Source organism: Capricornis sumatraensis, chromosome 6 (genome assembly GCF_032405125.1).
Source record: "Capricornis sumatraensis isolate serow.1 chromosome 6, serow.2, whole genome shotgun sequence".
In the NCBI taxonomy this organism is placed as follows: Eukaryota; Metazoa; Chordata; class Mammalia; order Artiodactyla; family Bovidae; genus Capricornis; species Capricornis sumatraensis.
In genome coordinates this window covers 98,099,390-98,113,036 of record NC_091074.1, presented here as the reverse complement: position 1 = coordinate 98,113,036, position 13,647 = coordinate 98,099,390, and the positions used below count along the sequence as shown (strand labels likewise).

General features: G+C 38.0%; 1 protein-coding gene across 1 annotated transcript in view; it reads right to left on the bottom strand.

The window, feature by feature from the left end:
* Window positions 1-13,647, bottom strand: part of SHC3 (SHC adaptor protein 3) — a 181,509-nt gene that overhangs the window by 24,667 nt on the left and 143,195 nt on the right. Inside the window, exons 8-10 of the mRNA XM_068974421.1 lie at window positions 5,774-5,924; window positions 4,701-4,788; window positions 2,019-2,177 (exon numbers count right to left, since the gene is read on the bottom strand). Of these exons, the coding sequence (XP_068830522.1) occupies window positions 2,019-2,177; window positions 4,701-4,788; window positions 5,774-5,924 (398 nt within the window). The remainder of the gene's footprint in view (window positions 1-2,018; window positions 2,178-4,700; window positions 4,789-5,773; window positions 5,925-13,647) is intronic.

Here is a 13,647-nt window from a genome sequence, read left to right as displayed (position 1 = left end):
CGACATCACCATCATCATGACCATCATCTTCGACCCACTAGCACCAGCATCACTATCACTGTCAACATCACCATCGCCCACACCACTATCACCATTTCATCATTATCGTCACTTTTATGACCATCATTAGCATCACCACCACCATCAGTACCATTACCAGAACAATCACTATCACTATTGTTATTTAGATACAGTGGTTCAAGATACTGCTTCCCTGGTGGCTCAGATGGTAAAGAATCTGCCTGCAATGCAGGAGACCAGGGTTCAATCCCTGAGTCAGGAAAATCCCCTAGAGAAGGGAATGGCAACCCACTCCAGCATTCTTGCCTGGAAAATCCCATGGACAGAGGAGCCTGGCAGGCTACAGTCCATGGGGTCACGAAGAGTCAGACACGACTGAGTGACTAACACTTGGACTTGGGTTTCAAGATAAACAGAGCACTGGGTCTACTTCTGCAATACTTTTCAATAGACATTAGCTTCTCCGGGGCGCTTTCTACTTTCTCTCTCCCCTTCTCTAGTTTTGGGAGTAGGAGTGGAAATTGAGGGGTGAGAAAAGGGTGGCTTGGGCTTTCATTTTTCTCATCTCAAACCCCAGCCTAATCTAACTCTTCTCCAGCTCTGGGGCCAGAATTCACTGGCAACGTGACTAAATTAAGCAGTGAAAATGGTCTGCCACAAATTCAACTACTAAAATGAAGTTGGGAAACATTGTTAAAACTGGAGCAGAGGGTCAAGGAGCTAACAGTCGGTTCTAAATTTTGCAAAGTCGCTTTATACCTCCTAGGCTATTTCCACTTTTTTTTTAAAAGAAGAGATTGGATTAGATGATTCTGCAGTTCTTCTGGCTCTGGTGAATTTCTGTCTGTCATGCTGGGAGAAATAGACTATTGTTGTCATGGTGCAGTCTATTCATAAAAGCACTCAATCCTATCCTCACCCACATACAATACCAAGTATTCAACCAGCAGTGAATTTACCAGACTTCTGGGATTCTCTATTTCCTCCTCTGCCAAAGAGTAATAATAATGATAATAATAATATCTACCCATAAGACTAATGGAAAAATTAAATAATATGCACCTTGCCACGTGGCAGAAACTCACTAAATACTAGTCTCCTCTCCTTCCCTCTTTAGCCTGTAAAATTCTCAAGGAAGTTGAAAAAGGTATCTGGGGGTGTAAAGCAATCTGTGAGTTTGGAATGCTTTTTCACAATTCTTTAACAACAATCTACACTTTCATTAACCAGTTCACAGATGATTTATTTTTCCCAATCTATGTGACAAACACATCACATGAGTGCAAGCAACCGCAGTTTGTGGTCACTCTTCTCACCCCATTTTATTTTTCATCAGAGCATTTGTCACTACCTGTAACGCATGGCGGTTATTTAAACTCCATGACAGTAGGGACTTTGTCTATTTTGTTTTCCTGTATATCCCCAGTAAATAGAATAGTATTTGACACCTGGTACGTGTTCAGTGGAGAGGAAGAAGGGGCGAGGGAAATTGGGTGTGTGTACAAAAACACGTGGGTGTATTACAATTTCTCGCTTACGTGTTAGTTTTGTTCAGCAGATTAAGAGCTCTGTGAAAATAGGGGCCAAGGCATTTCAGCTTGGCATCCTTAAAACTGATACAGTATTTTAGGCACACAATATCCAATTAATACCTAAGTGAATAAATAAACGAATCCATTCATTTATGTATATCATATTTCTCAATGTGATTGAGACAAAGTTAATTATAAAAAGAGGGGGAAGTTGCTTTGTCTTCCGCAGAGATCTGTAGAGAAGGTTGTAATATGAAAGCAGGGGTCGGCCAAGTTCAAAGCCTTGAAAAACTCAATCATAACACAGAAAAAAAAAAAAAAAACCCAGCTAATCAGCATCCTTAATCAAAACCACTCTGGAAGAAAATTCAGTAATTGCACAGATTTCAAACAAAAGACAAAGATAAAAAAAAAAAAAATAACAGCCTTAAAAGGGAAAAAAAACAATACCAAATGGAAACGCACTCATGTCAAAGAGGTCTTTCCGCGGACTGCTCTCTGCACTGCTGCCCGTGGCCGGCCCCGTCTGCTGGGGGATTCGCTGGGTATTGACATAGGTGGGGGCTTCTCCGGTAGGAGCCACATGTGATTTCCCTTCAGGCATGCTGTAGATGTCCAAGGATCCTGCAACAAGGAAATAGACCTCCTTTTTCTTCTGATCATGATGCTTTTCATGTTAAGCCAGCCAGTGTTTCACAGAGAAGTTCCTTTAGTCCATTCATAAGAAAATCCTTCTTTCAGATGCCCATCTATTAACCCTCTTCTCTGACCCTCTTACCCTGCTGTGCTTCGGCTAGGATACTCTCCACTCCTTCCTGTCAAAATGGGACCTGCTAGGCCAGGATGATGGACACCATGAAGGTTAGGAGCCCTGTCAAGACCCTAGGCGCATCTGACTCAGGCTGGGGGCCAGGCAGGGCAGGGGAACTACACCCGCCGCAGAAGCTCCCTCAGCCTCCTCATTCCCTCTGCGAAGGGCTGAGAGCAAAAGAACTGAGCAGGAGAACAACGAGCCTTAATTCCACTGCTCTTTTTTTAAGTGTAGATGAATGCTTCATATATTAACTCCAAAGAAATGCAATACATTTCCAATGCTCTGGCCCCATTTTTAGAAATAAAGCAATATTTACCCCCATTTGCTTCCTAATGAATTGAGACACTTTCCTTATAAAACAGAATCGGGCTTGTGCCATCATGGGACTTCCCAACTGAAGCAAGACGGTTGAGGCCTGACTTGGGGGGGGGGGGGTCACTGTTATTGTCACCCAAGGTGAATGAAGGGTGTGGCCCTGTTCAGGTCACCATCTGATTCTTTGTACAGGTCACTATTTCTAACAAACTTCCGCAGATACTCTCAAGACCACCTTGGACCTGGAGAGAAGTCACCTCTCCAGGTGGTGGGGCATGAGGATCAGCTCAATTCAACCGGCAAGAGTGGGTTCAGGATTCTTTAGGAAGCTTTCCCAAGAGCCCACTGAAGGGCTTTTGGCAGACCACTGTCTCTGCCTATAAGTCTGAGAATACAAGTGTCCTGAGAAAGTCATCAACTTCAGATAGTTGCAAGTGTTGAGTACAGGGCAGGGAGATATACACTCCTTGGTGGTGGTACCCAGAGTTCAGTTTCATTTAGGGGAAATGGCTGCTAGCAGATTAATAGGGGTTTATTTGTTCTATGGACAAGGTATTATTTGCTTTCCAATAAAACCTGAAATTCATTAAGAGTTATGAGTCTCAAGTTTCAGGCCAAGAACTTATATAAGGCTCATTTTTTCTCTGGTGAATTTGTTACATTGTCTGTTCTTAATCTGGCTGGAATAACTTGGATATAAAAAAGACCTCATTTTCAAATAAATCTAACAAGTTTTTCAATACAGTCAATATCTACTGGAAGTAATGTGTCTCTCTTAGTCTTTAATAGTTATTCTATGTCTAAGTACATGATTGTTGTATAAAATGCTTTAAATGTATACAGAACAAAGTTGAAAATGTAAAAAAGTACCTCTGGCAAAGTTGTAACTTTAATTTGCTATTTCCATCCTATTCTGAGGTAGAGTCATGTAGTTTGACTCTTTTATGGATTATTAACTGGGCAGCACAAACAGGTCATCTTTAAGCTGGGACAGGCATGACATAAAATTATTTCACTGGAGGAACATTTTAAAAATATATTGTCATTTACCCACTGGCACAAATGGCAATAATGTAGGTGAAAACCTTAATGTTAAACCAACAAATGGTTACAATATATACATAGAAGCATACATTGGATCTTAATTCATTTATCATTCCATCTCCTTCAGACCCTGTAGCCAGGACCCTGGAACCATCAAAAGTTCTCGAAATGTTTGAGGAGGTAAAATGCTTAAAATTAAAAGAAACCTTTAAAATGTATAGATACATACATGTGTATGCTTGTCTAAAAATAACTCTCTAGAGAATAGAGACTGACATTAGCAATTAAACTAAATAGTACTTAATTAGTCACACTATTTTTAATGTGGGATGTAGGTGCATGCTTATAGGTTTGATAAGAAGTGAAATGTCCTCTAAAAGGACCCAGGCCCTGTGACAGACTTGTATTCCAGGTGCCATCTCTGCCGGGCTGGTGTCACTCCGTTCTTCCTAAAGGTGACCGTAGAAGGAGGAGGTGGGGCAGAGGAAAGGAAGGGAAAACTACATGCTGCCATTAGAAGCTACCAGGATTCAGTATTGACTCCAGAGTCTCCCACCTTAGCCTCGTTTGAACTGGGTTTGGAGTTGGCCCTGGGGAGGTGAATTCCTTAGTCCCTGGGCGGGGCAAGCCCTCCTGCTAGAGAAGGGCCTTAGATGCATGGTCTCAGTGTGCAGGAGAACAGGAAGAACTGGGAGAGGTGAAGAGTGAGCTGGTCCTGGTACCCAGGGATGGATTATCTGATGCACGCCCTCTGACATCCCTGACAGCCATTATTTCTATTTCTTTGATCTGGTATCCCTGACAGCCATTATTTCTATTTCTGTGATGCAGTTGGGAAACTGCAGCCCCACCCACAGGAGTTATTTCCAGTCAGTCATTCCGCCACTCCACAGGACAGAAACTACCCACTGGGGAGCACGTCACTTTTGAAAAGTATTTTTTATGTTTCTTGTCCACCTTACCTTGCCTCTCACCTTGCCTGACAGGTGTTTGCTGCCAGTCTTCACCAAACGGGTCTCCTAAGTGTCTTCCCTGGTAGTAAGTTTGCTCTTTTCCTGCAAACTATAGACATATGTAAATACAAAACAAGAAAAAGTCCTCCTCGTCTTGCGTCTCCACCTTTGAAAGCCATAATACTTTAGAAGGGACTTCAATGGCCAGTGGATTGCATCCGTGTTTTACTCAGTTTTCCCTTCATGCCTCACAGTTGACATGAAGATTTGAGAAGTTAGTCTGCGTGGGTGTGAAAAAGAGGCTACATCTCATCAAAACTACAGATGCTCCCTGCTTTCAGTAGCCCCCCACCTCCCTTCCCTAAGTGTGACCATAAATTAAATTCTCTACATACAGCCACATCATGCAACATGCCTTAAAATAGATTTCAGTTAGAGAATATCTACATGTCAGAACATAGTTCCCACCCAGCATATACACCTATAACCATTCATTCCTGGGCAAAGCCACCTTGTCGATTCCTTCTTATAGAGCTATTGACACTTGGCTTCAGTGTTATTTACCGCTTTTATTGTCATCCACATAAGGTAAGTGACATCAAAAAATTCCCTTTAACAGAAATATCATAGAGATACCATAACTCTAGAAAGAGAATGCCTTACTAGAATTTTGAATTAGAGGGGAAAATCAGGGAGATAAGTAAAACAGAAAACCTCAAACAAAAACAAAAAACCTTATGTTAAAGGCTTACATTCTTTCTCTTTCCAGAGAACTCAAAGAACCCCAGGCTTTCAAAAGTTTGGAACTCTCTCTTTTCCTCATTAAGTTCACAATACAATGGGATTTGTCCTAGGATGAAGATGGAACTTGCAGACTTGTATCTCAGGAATCACAATGGAGTTCCAAGGCATTTGACTAAATCTTGTGATGTTAAAGCAAAAGCTTCCCCTACTGTCTGCTTTATGAAATTCAAGGGGAGGAAGTTTGTGACTTTTTCTGTCTGGATAGAATATCAGCCTGAAAATAGAGTTGAAGAAAGCAATAGGAAATTAAGTTCAGTTAGCTACCATTCAAGGAAAGCTATAAGACTCACCTGGGCTGTGTCAGGACCGTGGGGTCTGGCTTTCAGGCGAGCATCAGCAAACCCCCCTGGAGGAGGTGTCTTGCTTGGAATACTGTTGTAATACGGGTGGTCTGAGCCATCACTCTCCTCTTCGGTCCATGGCTCATCTAGACTCTGCATTCTGTTAAAAGAGGATTTTCAAGAACTTTAGCCAAAATTTGAGCTTATTGTCAAAACAAAAAAATCTAATGTTAGTAACTATGGTCCCAGAAAGCAGAGTTTAGTCACTCCCCCTTCAACGATCTAGGTCTCAGGCACATATAAAAAGCAGATGAATGATTCAGCCAAATATCCCTGCCTTATTCACAGTGCTACCCTTTAGAAAATTCCAGTCTTATTTGAAGCAGAAAAGAACTCCTTTATTAAAAGTACATTTTAATGAGGAAAGACATAGTTTATATGTAATGATAATCAGCTGCTTGAGGTATTGACACACATTTTAGTATATCATGAAATGTACCCAAAACAAAATTAACTTTAATGGAGATTTAGTGACATCAAGGAAATTGGCAGAGTAAGGACCTCTGAATTATTCTATCTTCTGTAATGACAACAAGAAAGCTAGCAAAAAATATTTTCATGATCAACATTTTTAGAACTCTGGAAATTAATCAGAAGTTTGTACCAATCTAGAGAGTGTTTTGAAGAAGGCAATGGCACCTCACTCTGGTACTCTTGCCTGGAAAATCCCATGGATGGAAGAGCCTGGCAGGCTGCAGTCCATGGGGTCGCACAGAGTCGGACACGACTGAAGTGACTTAGCAGCAGCAGCAGCAGCAGCAGCAGAGAGTGCTTATTAAACAAACAAAAAAAGGACATAAATAGCTGTCAGGACAAGAGCTTTGTTGTATTTTAACTTGCTCTGTTTCCATCTCCAGGGTAGACTTAAAAGCCAAAATCCAGTAGTCACAGTGAAAACCAGCAGCCTAAATAGCTAGACATGGGAGGAGCAAAAAAGCATTTCAGTTCAGTTTAGTCGCTCAGTCGTGTCTGACTCTTTGCGACCCCATGAATCGCAGCACGCCAGGCCTCCCTGTCCATCACCAACTCCTGGAGTTCACTCAGACTCACGTCCATCGAGTCAGTGATGCCATCCAGCCATCTCATTCTCTGTGGTCCCCTTCTCCTCCTGCCCCCAATCCCTCCCAGCATCAGAGTCTTTTCCAATGAGTCAACTCTTCACATGAGGTGGCCAAAGTACTGCAGTTTCAGCTTTAGCATCATTCCTTCCAAAGAAATCCCAGGGCTGATCTCCTTCAGAATGGACTGGTTGGATCTCCTCGCAGTCCTGTAAATTCCTATTCCCAGAAAACAGTCATTATGACCTTTCTGTTCATTCTCTATAACCTCCACTCCCAAAACTGTTTTTATTTGACCTGATTCAGAGCTTGCCTATGGAAAACAGCTTCTTCCATAAAGTCATTTGTCAAAAACAATTAGAGGCAATTATTTAACACTATGACTCCCTGAAACAATAGATAACATTTGGGCTAAATAGTAAGCTAGTCAAAAAGCTTAACAGAAAAAGCTAGGAAATTATAAATTTTGACATATTTCTAGGAATCTAGGCATCTACATGTATGCATAGAACTGTTTTCACATCCGGGTTGTGTGCCTGCTGAGAAAAGATGTAAAAAGGCATTAGTTCTCATCTGCACTGACCTTGAAGTTTTGCACAAGCAGAAAGTCAAAGCTAAAGCAGAGTTGTCAACTGCCTAGCCAAGTGTTAAAGGAATTCCCCAAGATTCACACAGAGCACCTCAGCAAAAACTGGGGGACTTGGTGGTTTCAGACATTTAAATCTCTCTTTGATCATTAGCTGTCTAATAAGTGAACTGAGCAGAGTTGTCAGTGGTCATATGTAACAAAACATAGACTTGACCAAGTTGGTTTAGGAAAATCATTAAAACAAACAACCACAACAAACAGCAACAGCTACTCCAGTGAACACAGAAGTAATAAGAAAGTAAACAGTCATATTGTTTATATGGAGACCTTTTGAGCAATCTGGATAGAGGATAAAACCAGCCTCAACATTATCTTAAGCTAAGGCCTAATCCAGAGCAAGTGAATCCTAATTATTTTCAATTTATGAGAGATGAGGCAGCTGCAGAAGAAAAGCTTGAATCTAGCAGAGATTTGTTCATGAGATTTCAGGAAAGAAACTATTTCTATAACATCAAAGTGCAAGGCAAAGCAGCAAATGCTGCTGTATTGATAGAAACAATTGCAAGTATCTCACTAAGATAATGAAGGTAGCTACACTAAACAACAGACTTTCAGTGTAAACAAGATAGCTTCATATTGGAAGAAGACACCATCTAGGAATTTCAGAGCTAGAGAAAGTCAATGCCCAGCTTCAAAGAACAAACTGACTCTTGCTAGGGGCTAATGCAGTTGGTGACTTTAAGTTAAAGCCGGTTCTCATTTACCATTCTGAAAATTTTAGGGCCCTTAGGAATTATGGTAAATCTACTCTGTCTATGCTCTATAAATGGATCAGCAAAGTCTGGACAACAGCATATCTATTTATAGCATGGTTTACTGAATATTTTTAGCCCAATGTTGAGACCTATTGCTTGGAAAGAAACAATTCCTTTCAAAATATTACGACTCATTGACAATGCACCTGGTCACCCAAGAGTCCTAACTGAGATTGATGTTTTTATGCTTGCTAACACAACATTTATCCTGCAGTCCCTGAATCAAGGAGTAATTTCAACTTTCATGTCTTATTATTTAAGAAATACCTTTCATAAGCCTATAGCTGCCATAAATAGTGATTCTTCTGACTGACCTGAGCAAAGTCAATTGAAAGCCTTCTAGAAAGGACTGAGCATCCTAGATCATCAAAAACACTCATGATTCATGGAAAGAGGTAAAATCTTCAACATTAATAGGAGTTTGGAAGAAGTTAGTTTCAACCCTCATGGATGACTTTGAGGGGTTTAAGACTTACAGGGAAAGTCTGTGTCTACACAGAACTTTATGAGATATAAATGCCTATATGATAATAGACAATATCAAATCAAAAACCTGAATTTCTGCCTTAATAAACTAGAAAATAAGAGTTAAACCCAAGCAAGCAGAAGGAAAAACAATAAAGATTAAGGTAGAAATAAAAATAGAAAATCAATAGCAAAAAGCAATGAAATCAAGATTTGTTTCTTAGAAAGATCAACAATATTGATAAATCTATAGCTAGACTGACTAAGAAAGAAGACAGCAGACTCAAATTACCAAAATTAGGAAGAAAAGAGGAAAAACTGCTACCAACCATACATGAATTAAAAGGATTATAAGAGAAACTATTAAAAATTATATACCAACAAATTAGATAATCTAGACAAAATGGGAAAATTCCTATGAAGACTCAATTTATCAAAAATAACTCAAGAAGAAATAGAAAATCTGAAGATAACTGTAACAATGAGACTAAATTAGTAATCAAAATCTTGCATCCCAAGAAAAGCCCAGAATCATATGGCTTCCTGGTGAATTCTATCTAATATCTAAAGGAGAATTAATAGCAATTCTTCATAACTCCTCCAAAAAACAGAAGAGGAGGGAAGTTTTCAAACTAAATCTATGATGCCAGAATTATCCAGATGCCAAAACCAAAGACATTGCAAGAAAATAAAAAACTGCAGACCAATATCTTTTATGAATATGAATGGAAAAATCCTCAACAAAATACTAGCAAGCCAAAAATCCTCCAGCAAAATATTTTAAAAAATCATGCAGCATGACTAAGTGACATTTCTATGGTAATGCAAGGTTGTTCAAACATTCAAAATCAACTAAAGTAATATATCATACCAATAGAATAAAAACAAATGCCAAATACTCATATCTAGACACAGAAAAATCATTTGACAAAATCTGACAGTTTTCCATGATAAAAAAAAAACCCTCAAAAATCTTGGAATTAAAAAGGCATTTTTCTCAACCCAAAAAAGAGAATCTATGAAAAGTCCATAGCTAAGAACATGATTAATGGGAAAATTCTGAATATTTTCCTCCTAAGATCAGGAACATAATAAGTTTGTCCCATCTTTCCATCTCTATTCATTGTACTAGAGATTCTAGCCAGGACAATTATATAACAAAAAGAAATAAAAGGCATTCAGATTAGTAAGTCAGAATAAAACTATATTTTGTTGCACAGGACATGATCTTGTATATAAAAAATACTAAGGAATACACATATACACCCAAATTATTAGAGCTAAGTGAATAATAAAAAATAAATGAGTTCAGCAAGTTTCCACAATACACAATCAGTGTATAAAATCAATTGTATTTTTATGTATTAACAATAAAAACAAAATTAACAAGCAATTTCACTTATTATAGTATCAAAAAGAATAAAAGATTTATTCTTTTGGTAGCAAAAATTATCAAAACAAGTGTAAGACTCATAACTGAAAATTACAAAACACTGTTGAAAGAAATTAAGGAATCCTATATAAGTGGAAAGACATCCTGCATTCATGAATTGAAAGATGTAATACTGTTAAGATGGAAGTACTCCCCAAATAGGTCTATAGATTCAAGATAATTGCTATCAAAATCACAATTGTCTTCTTTGGTAAAAATAAACAAGCTATGCTATTCATTTGAAATTGCAAGAGGCCCAGAATAATGAACAGGGTCAAACGTTAATAAAGAAAAATGTAGTTGGAGGACACATACTACCTCACTTCAAACTAACTATAAATCTATACAATTCAAGACTATATGGTATTGGCATAAGGATAGACATATAAATCAATGGGACAGAATTAAGAGTCCATAAATAAACCCATACATTTATACTCAATAGATTTCAACAAGGATGCCTGAACAATTCACTATGTAAAAGAATAGTCTTTTCAACAGATGGTGCTATGATGACTGGATAGTCATTCGTGAGAACCCTTAAGTCACACCATATACAAAAATTAACTCAGATGGATTAAAGACCAAAATGTAAGAGCTAAAACTTAGAAGAAAACATAGATGTAAATCCTCATGATCTTGGATTAGGCAATGGTTTCTTACACATGACACCAAAAGCAAAAGCAACCAAAGAGAAAATAAGTAAATTATTCAGACCTCATCAAAGTTAAAAGCTATGGTCCTTCAAAGGACATTATTAAGAAAATGCAAGACAACACAAAGAGTAAGAGAAAATATTTGCTAATTGTATATCTGGAAAGAGAATTGTATCCAGAATATATAAATAATTTCTACAAGTCAACAATAAAAAGACAAATAATGCAATCTTAAAAATGGACTAAGGATCCTGCCCATCAGAGGTTCAAGACCAGCTCCACCCACAAGAGGGCAGGCACCAGTCCCTTCTGCCCGGAAGCCTACACAAGCCCTTAGACAAATCTCATCCACTAGTGGGAAGATGCCAGAAGCAAGAGGAAATACAATACTGAAGCCTGTGGAAAGGAGACCACAAACACAGGGGTTATACAAAATGAGATGACAGAGAAATATGTTGCAAACAAAGGCACAAGATAGAAACCCACAAGAATAACTAAATGAAGAGGAGACAGGCAACCTACCTGAAAAAGAATTCATTGTAAAGATAGTAAAGATGAACCAAAAATCTCTGAAAAACAGTGGAGGTACAGATGAAGAATATACATAAACTGTTCCATAAACAACTAGAAGACTTAAAGAATAAATGAACAGAAGTGAATAATACAACAACTGAAATGAAAAATAGACTAGACAGAATTAATAGCAGAATAACTGAGGGAGAAAAACAAGTAAGTGAGCCGGAAGACAGAGTGATGGAAATCACTGTCACAGAACAGAATAAAGAAAAAAGAATGAAAAGAAATGAAGGTACTCTCAGAGACCTCTGGGACAGTATTAAATGCACCAACATTCACACTATAGGGGTCCCAGACAGAGAACAGAAAGAGAAAGGGCTGGAGAAAATCATTGAGGATATTCTAGTCAAAAACTTCCCTAACATGAGAAAGGAAACACTCACTCAAGTCCAGGAAGGGCAGAGAATCCCATACAGGATGAAACCATGGAGGAACAAACCAAGACACATATTAATCAAACTGACAAAAATTAAAGACAAAGAAAAAATGTGAAAAGTAACAAGGGAAAAGCAACAAGTAATACACAAAGAATCCCCATAAGGTTATCAGCTGATTTTTCAGCAGAAACTACACCAGAAGGCAGTGGCATGATGTATTTCAAGTGATGAAAGGGAAAAACCAACAACCAAGAATACTCTATCCAGAAAGGATATCATTTAGATTTGGTGGAGAAATCTAAAGCTTTACAGACAAACAAAAGCTAAGAAAACTCAGCACCACTAAACCAGCTTTACAGCAAATGCTAACAAACTTCTCTAGGTAGAATGAGACCAGCAACCTAAAACATGAGGCTTTGTACATATATAGACTTTGTACATATGTAGACTGCTAGATCAGAACTGGTGACAGCAAACAAAAGCTACAATAGACACACATACAGAAAAGAAAAAGCAACACAAACACAACACTAAAGATGGTCACCAAACCACAAGAGAAGATAACAAAAGAAGATGCAAAGAAAAAAGAACTACAAAAACAAACCCCAAACAGTTAAGAAAATGGCTATAGGAACATGCATATCAATAATTACATTAAAAGTAAATGGATCAAATGCTTCAACCAAAAGACACAGACTGGCTGAATGGATACAAAAGCAAGACCAATATATATGCTGTCTACAAGAGACTCACTTCAGACCTAGAAACACATACGGGTTGAAATTGAGGGGATGGAAAAAGACATTCCTTGCAAATGGAAATCAAAAGAAAGCTGGAGCAGAAATACTTACATCAGTCAAAATAGACATTAAAATAAAGACTGTTACAAAAGACAAAGGTCATTACATAATGATCAATGGATCAATCCAAGAAGATATAACAATTATAAATGTATTTGCACCCAACATAGGAGTACCTCAATACATAAAGTAAATGCTAACAGACATGGAAGGGGAAATCAACAGTAACACAACAATACTGGGGAACTTTAACACTTGCTTACACCAATGGACAGATCATGCAGAGAGAAAAGTAATAAAGAAACACAAACCTTAAGTGACACATTAAATCAGATAGACTTAATTGATATCTATAAGAAATTCCACCCAAAAGCAGCAGAATACACTTTCCTCTCAAATGCACTTGGAACATTCTCCAGGATATATAACATTTTGGACCACAAATCAAGACTCGGTAAATTCAAGAAAATTTGAATCATATTAATCATCTTTTCTAACCACAATGCTATGAGATTAGAAATCAATTACAGTAAAAAAAAAATTTGTTAAAAAGAAACACATGGAGATTAAGCAATATGTTACTAAACAATCAACGGATCTCTGAAGAAATCAAAGAGGAAATCAAACAGCATCAAGAGACAAATGACACCAAAAACATAACAACCCAAAATCTGTGAGATGCAGCAAAAGCAGTTCTAAGAGGGACCTTTAGAGCAATCCAATCTTACTTCAAGAAATGAGAAAAATCTCAAGTAAACAACCTAAATTTACACATAAAGCAACTAGAGAGAGAACAAACAAAATCTCAACAATCCTCAAGAAGGAAAGAAGTCATAAAGATCAGAACAGGAATAAATGATATAGAGACAAAGAAAAAATAGCAAAGATCAATAAAACTAAAAACTGGTTCTTTGAGAAGACAATGTTGATAAACCTTTAGCTAGACTCATCAAGAAAAAAAGGGAGAAGACTCAAATCAATAAAATTAGAAATGAAAAAAGAAGTTACAACAGACAAGACAGAAACACAAAGGACCATAAGCAACTACTGCAAGC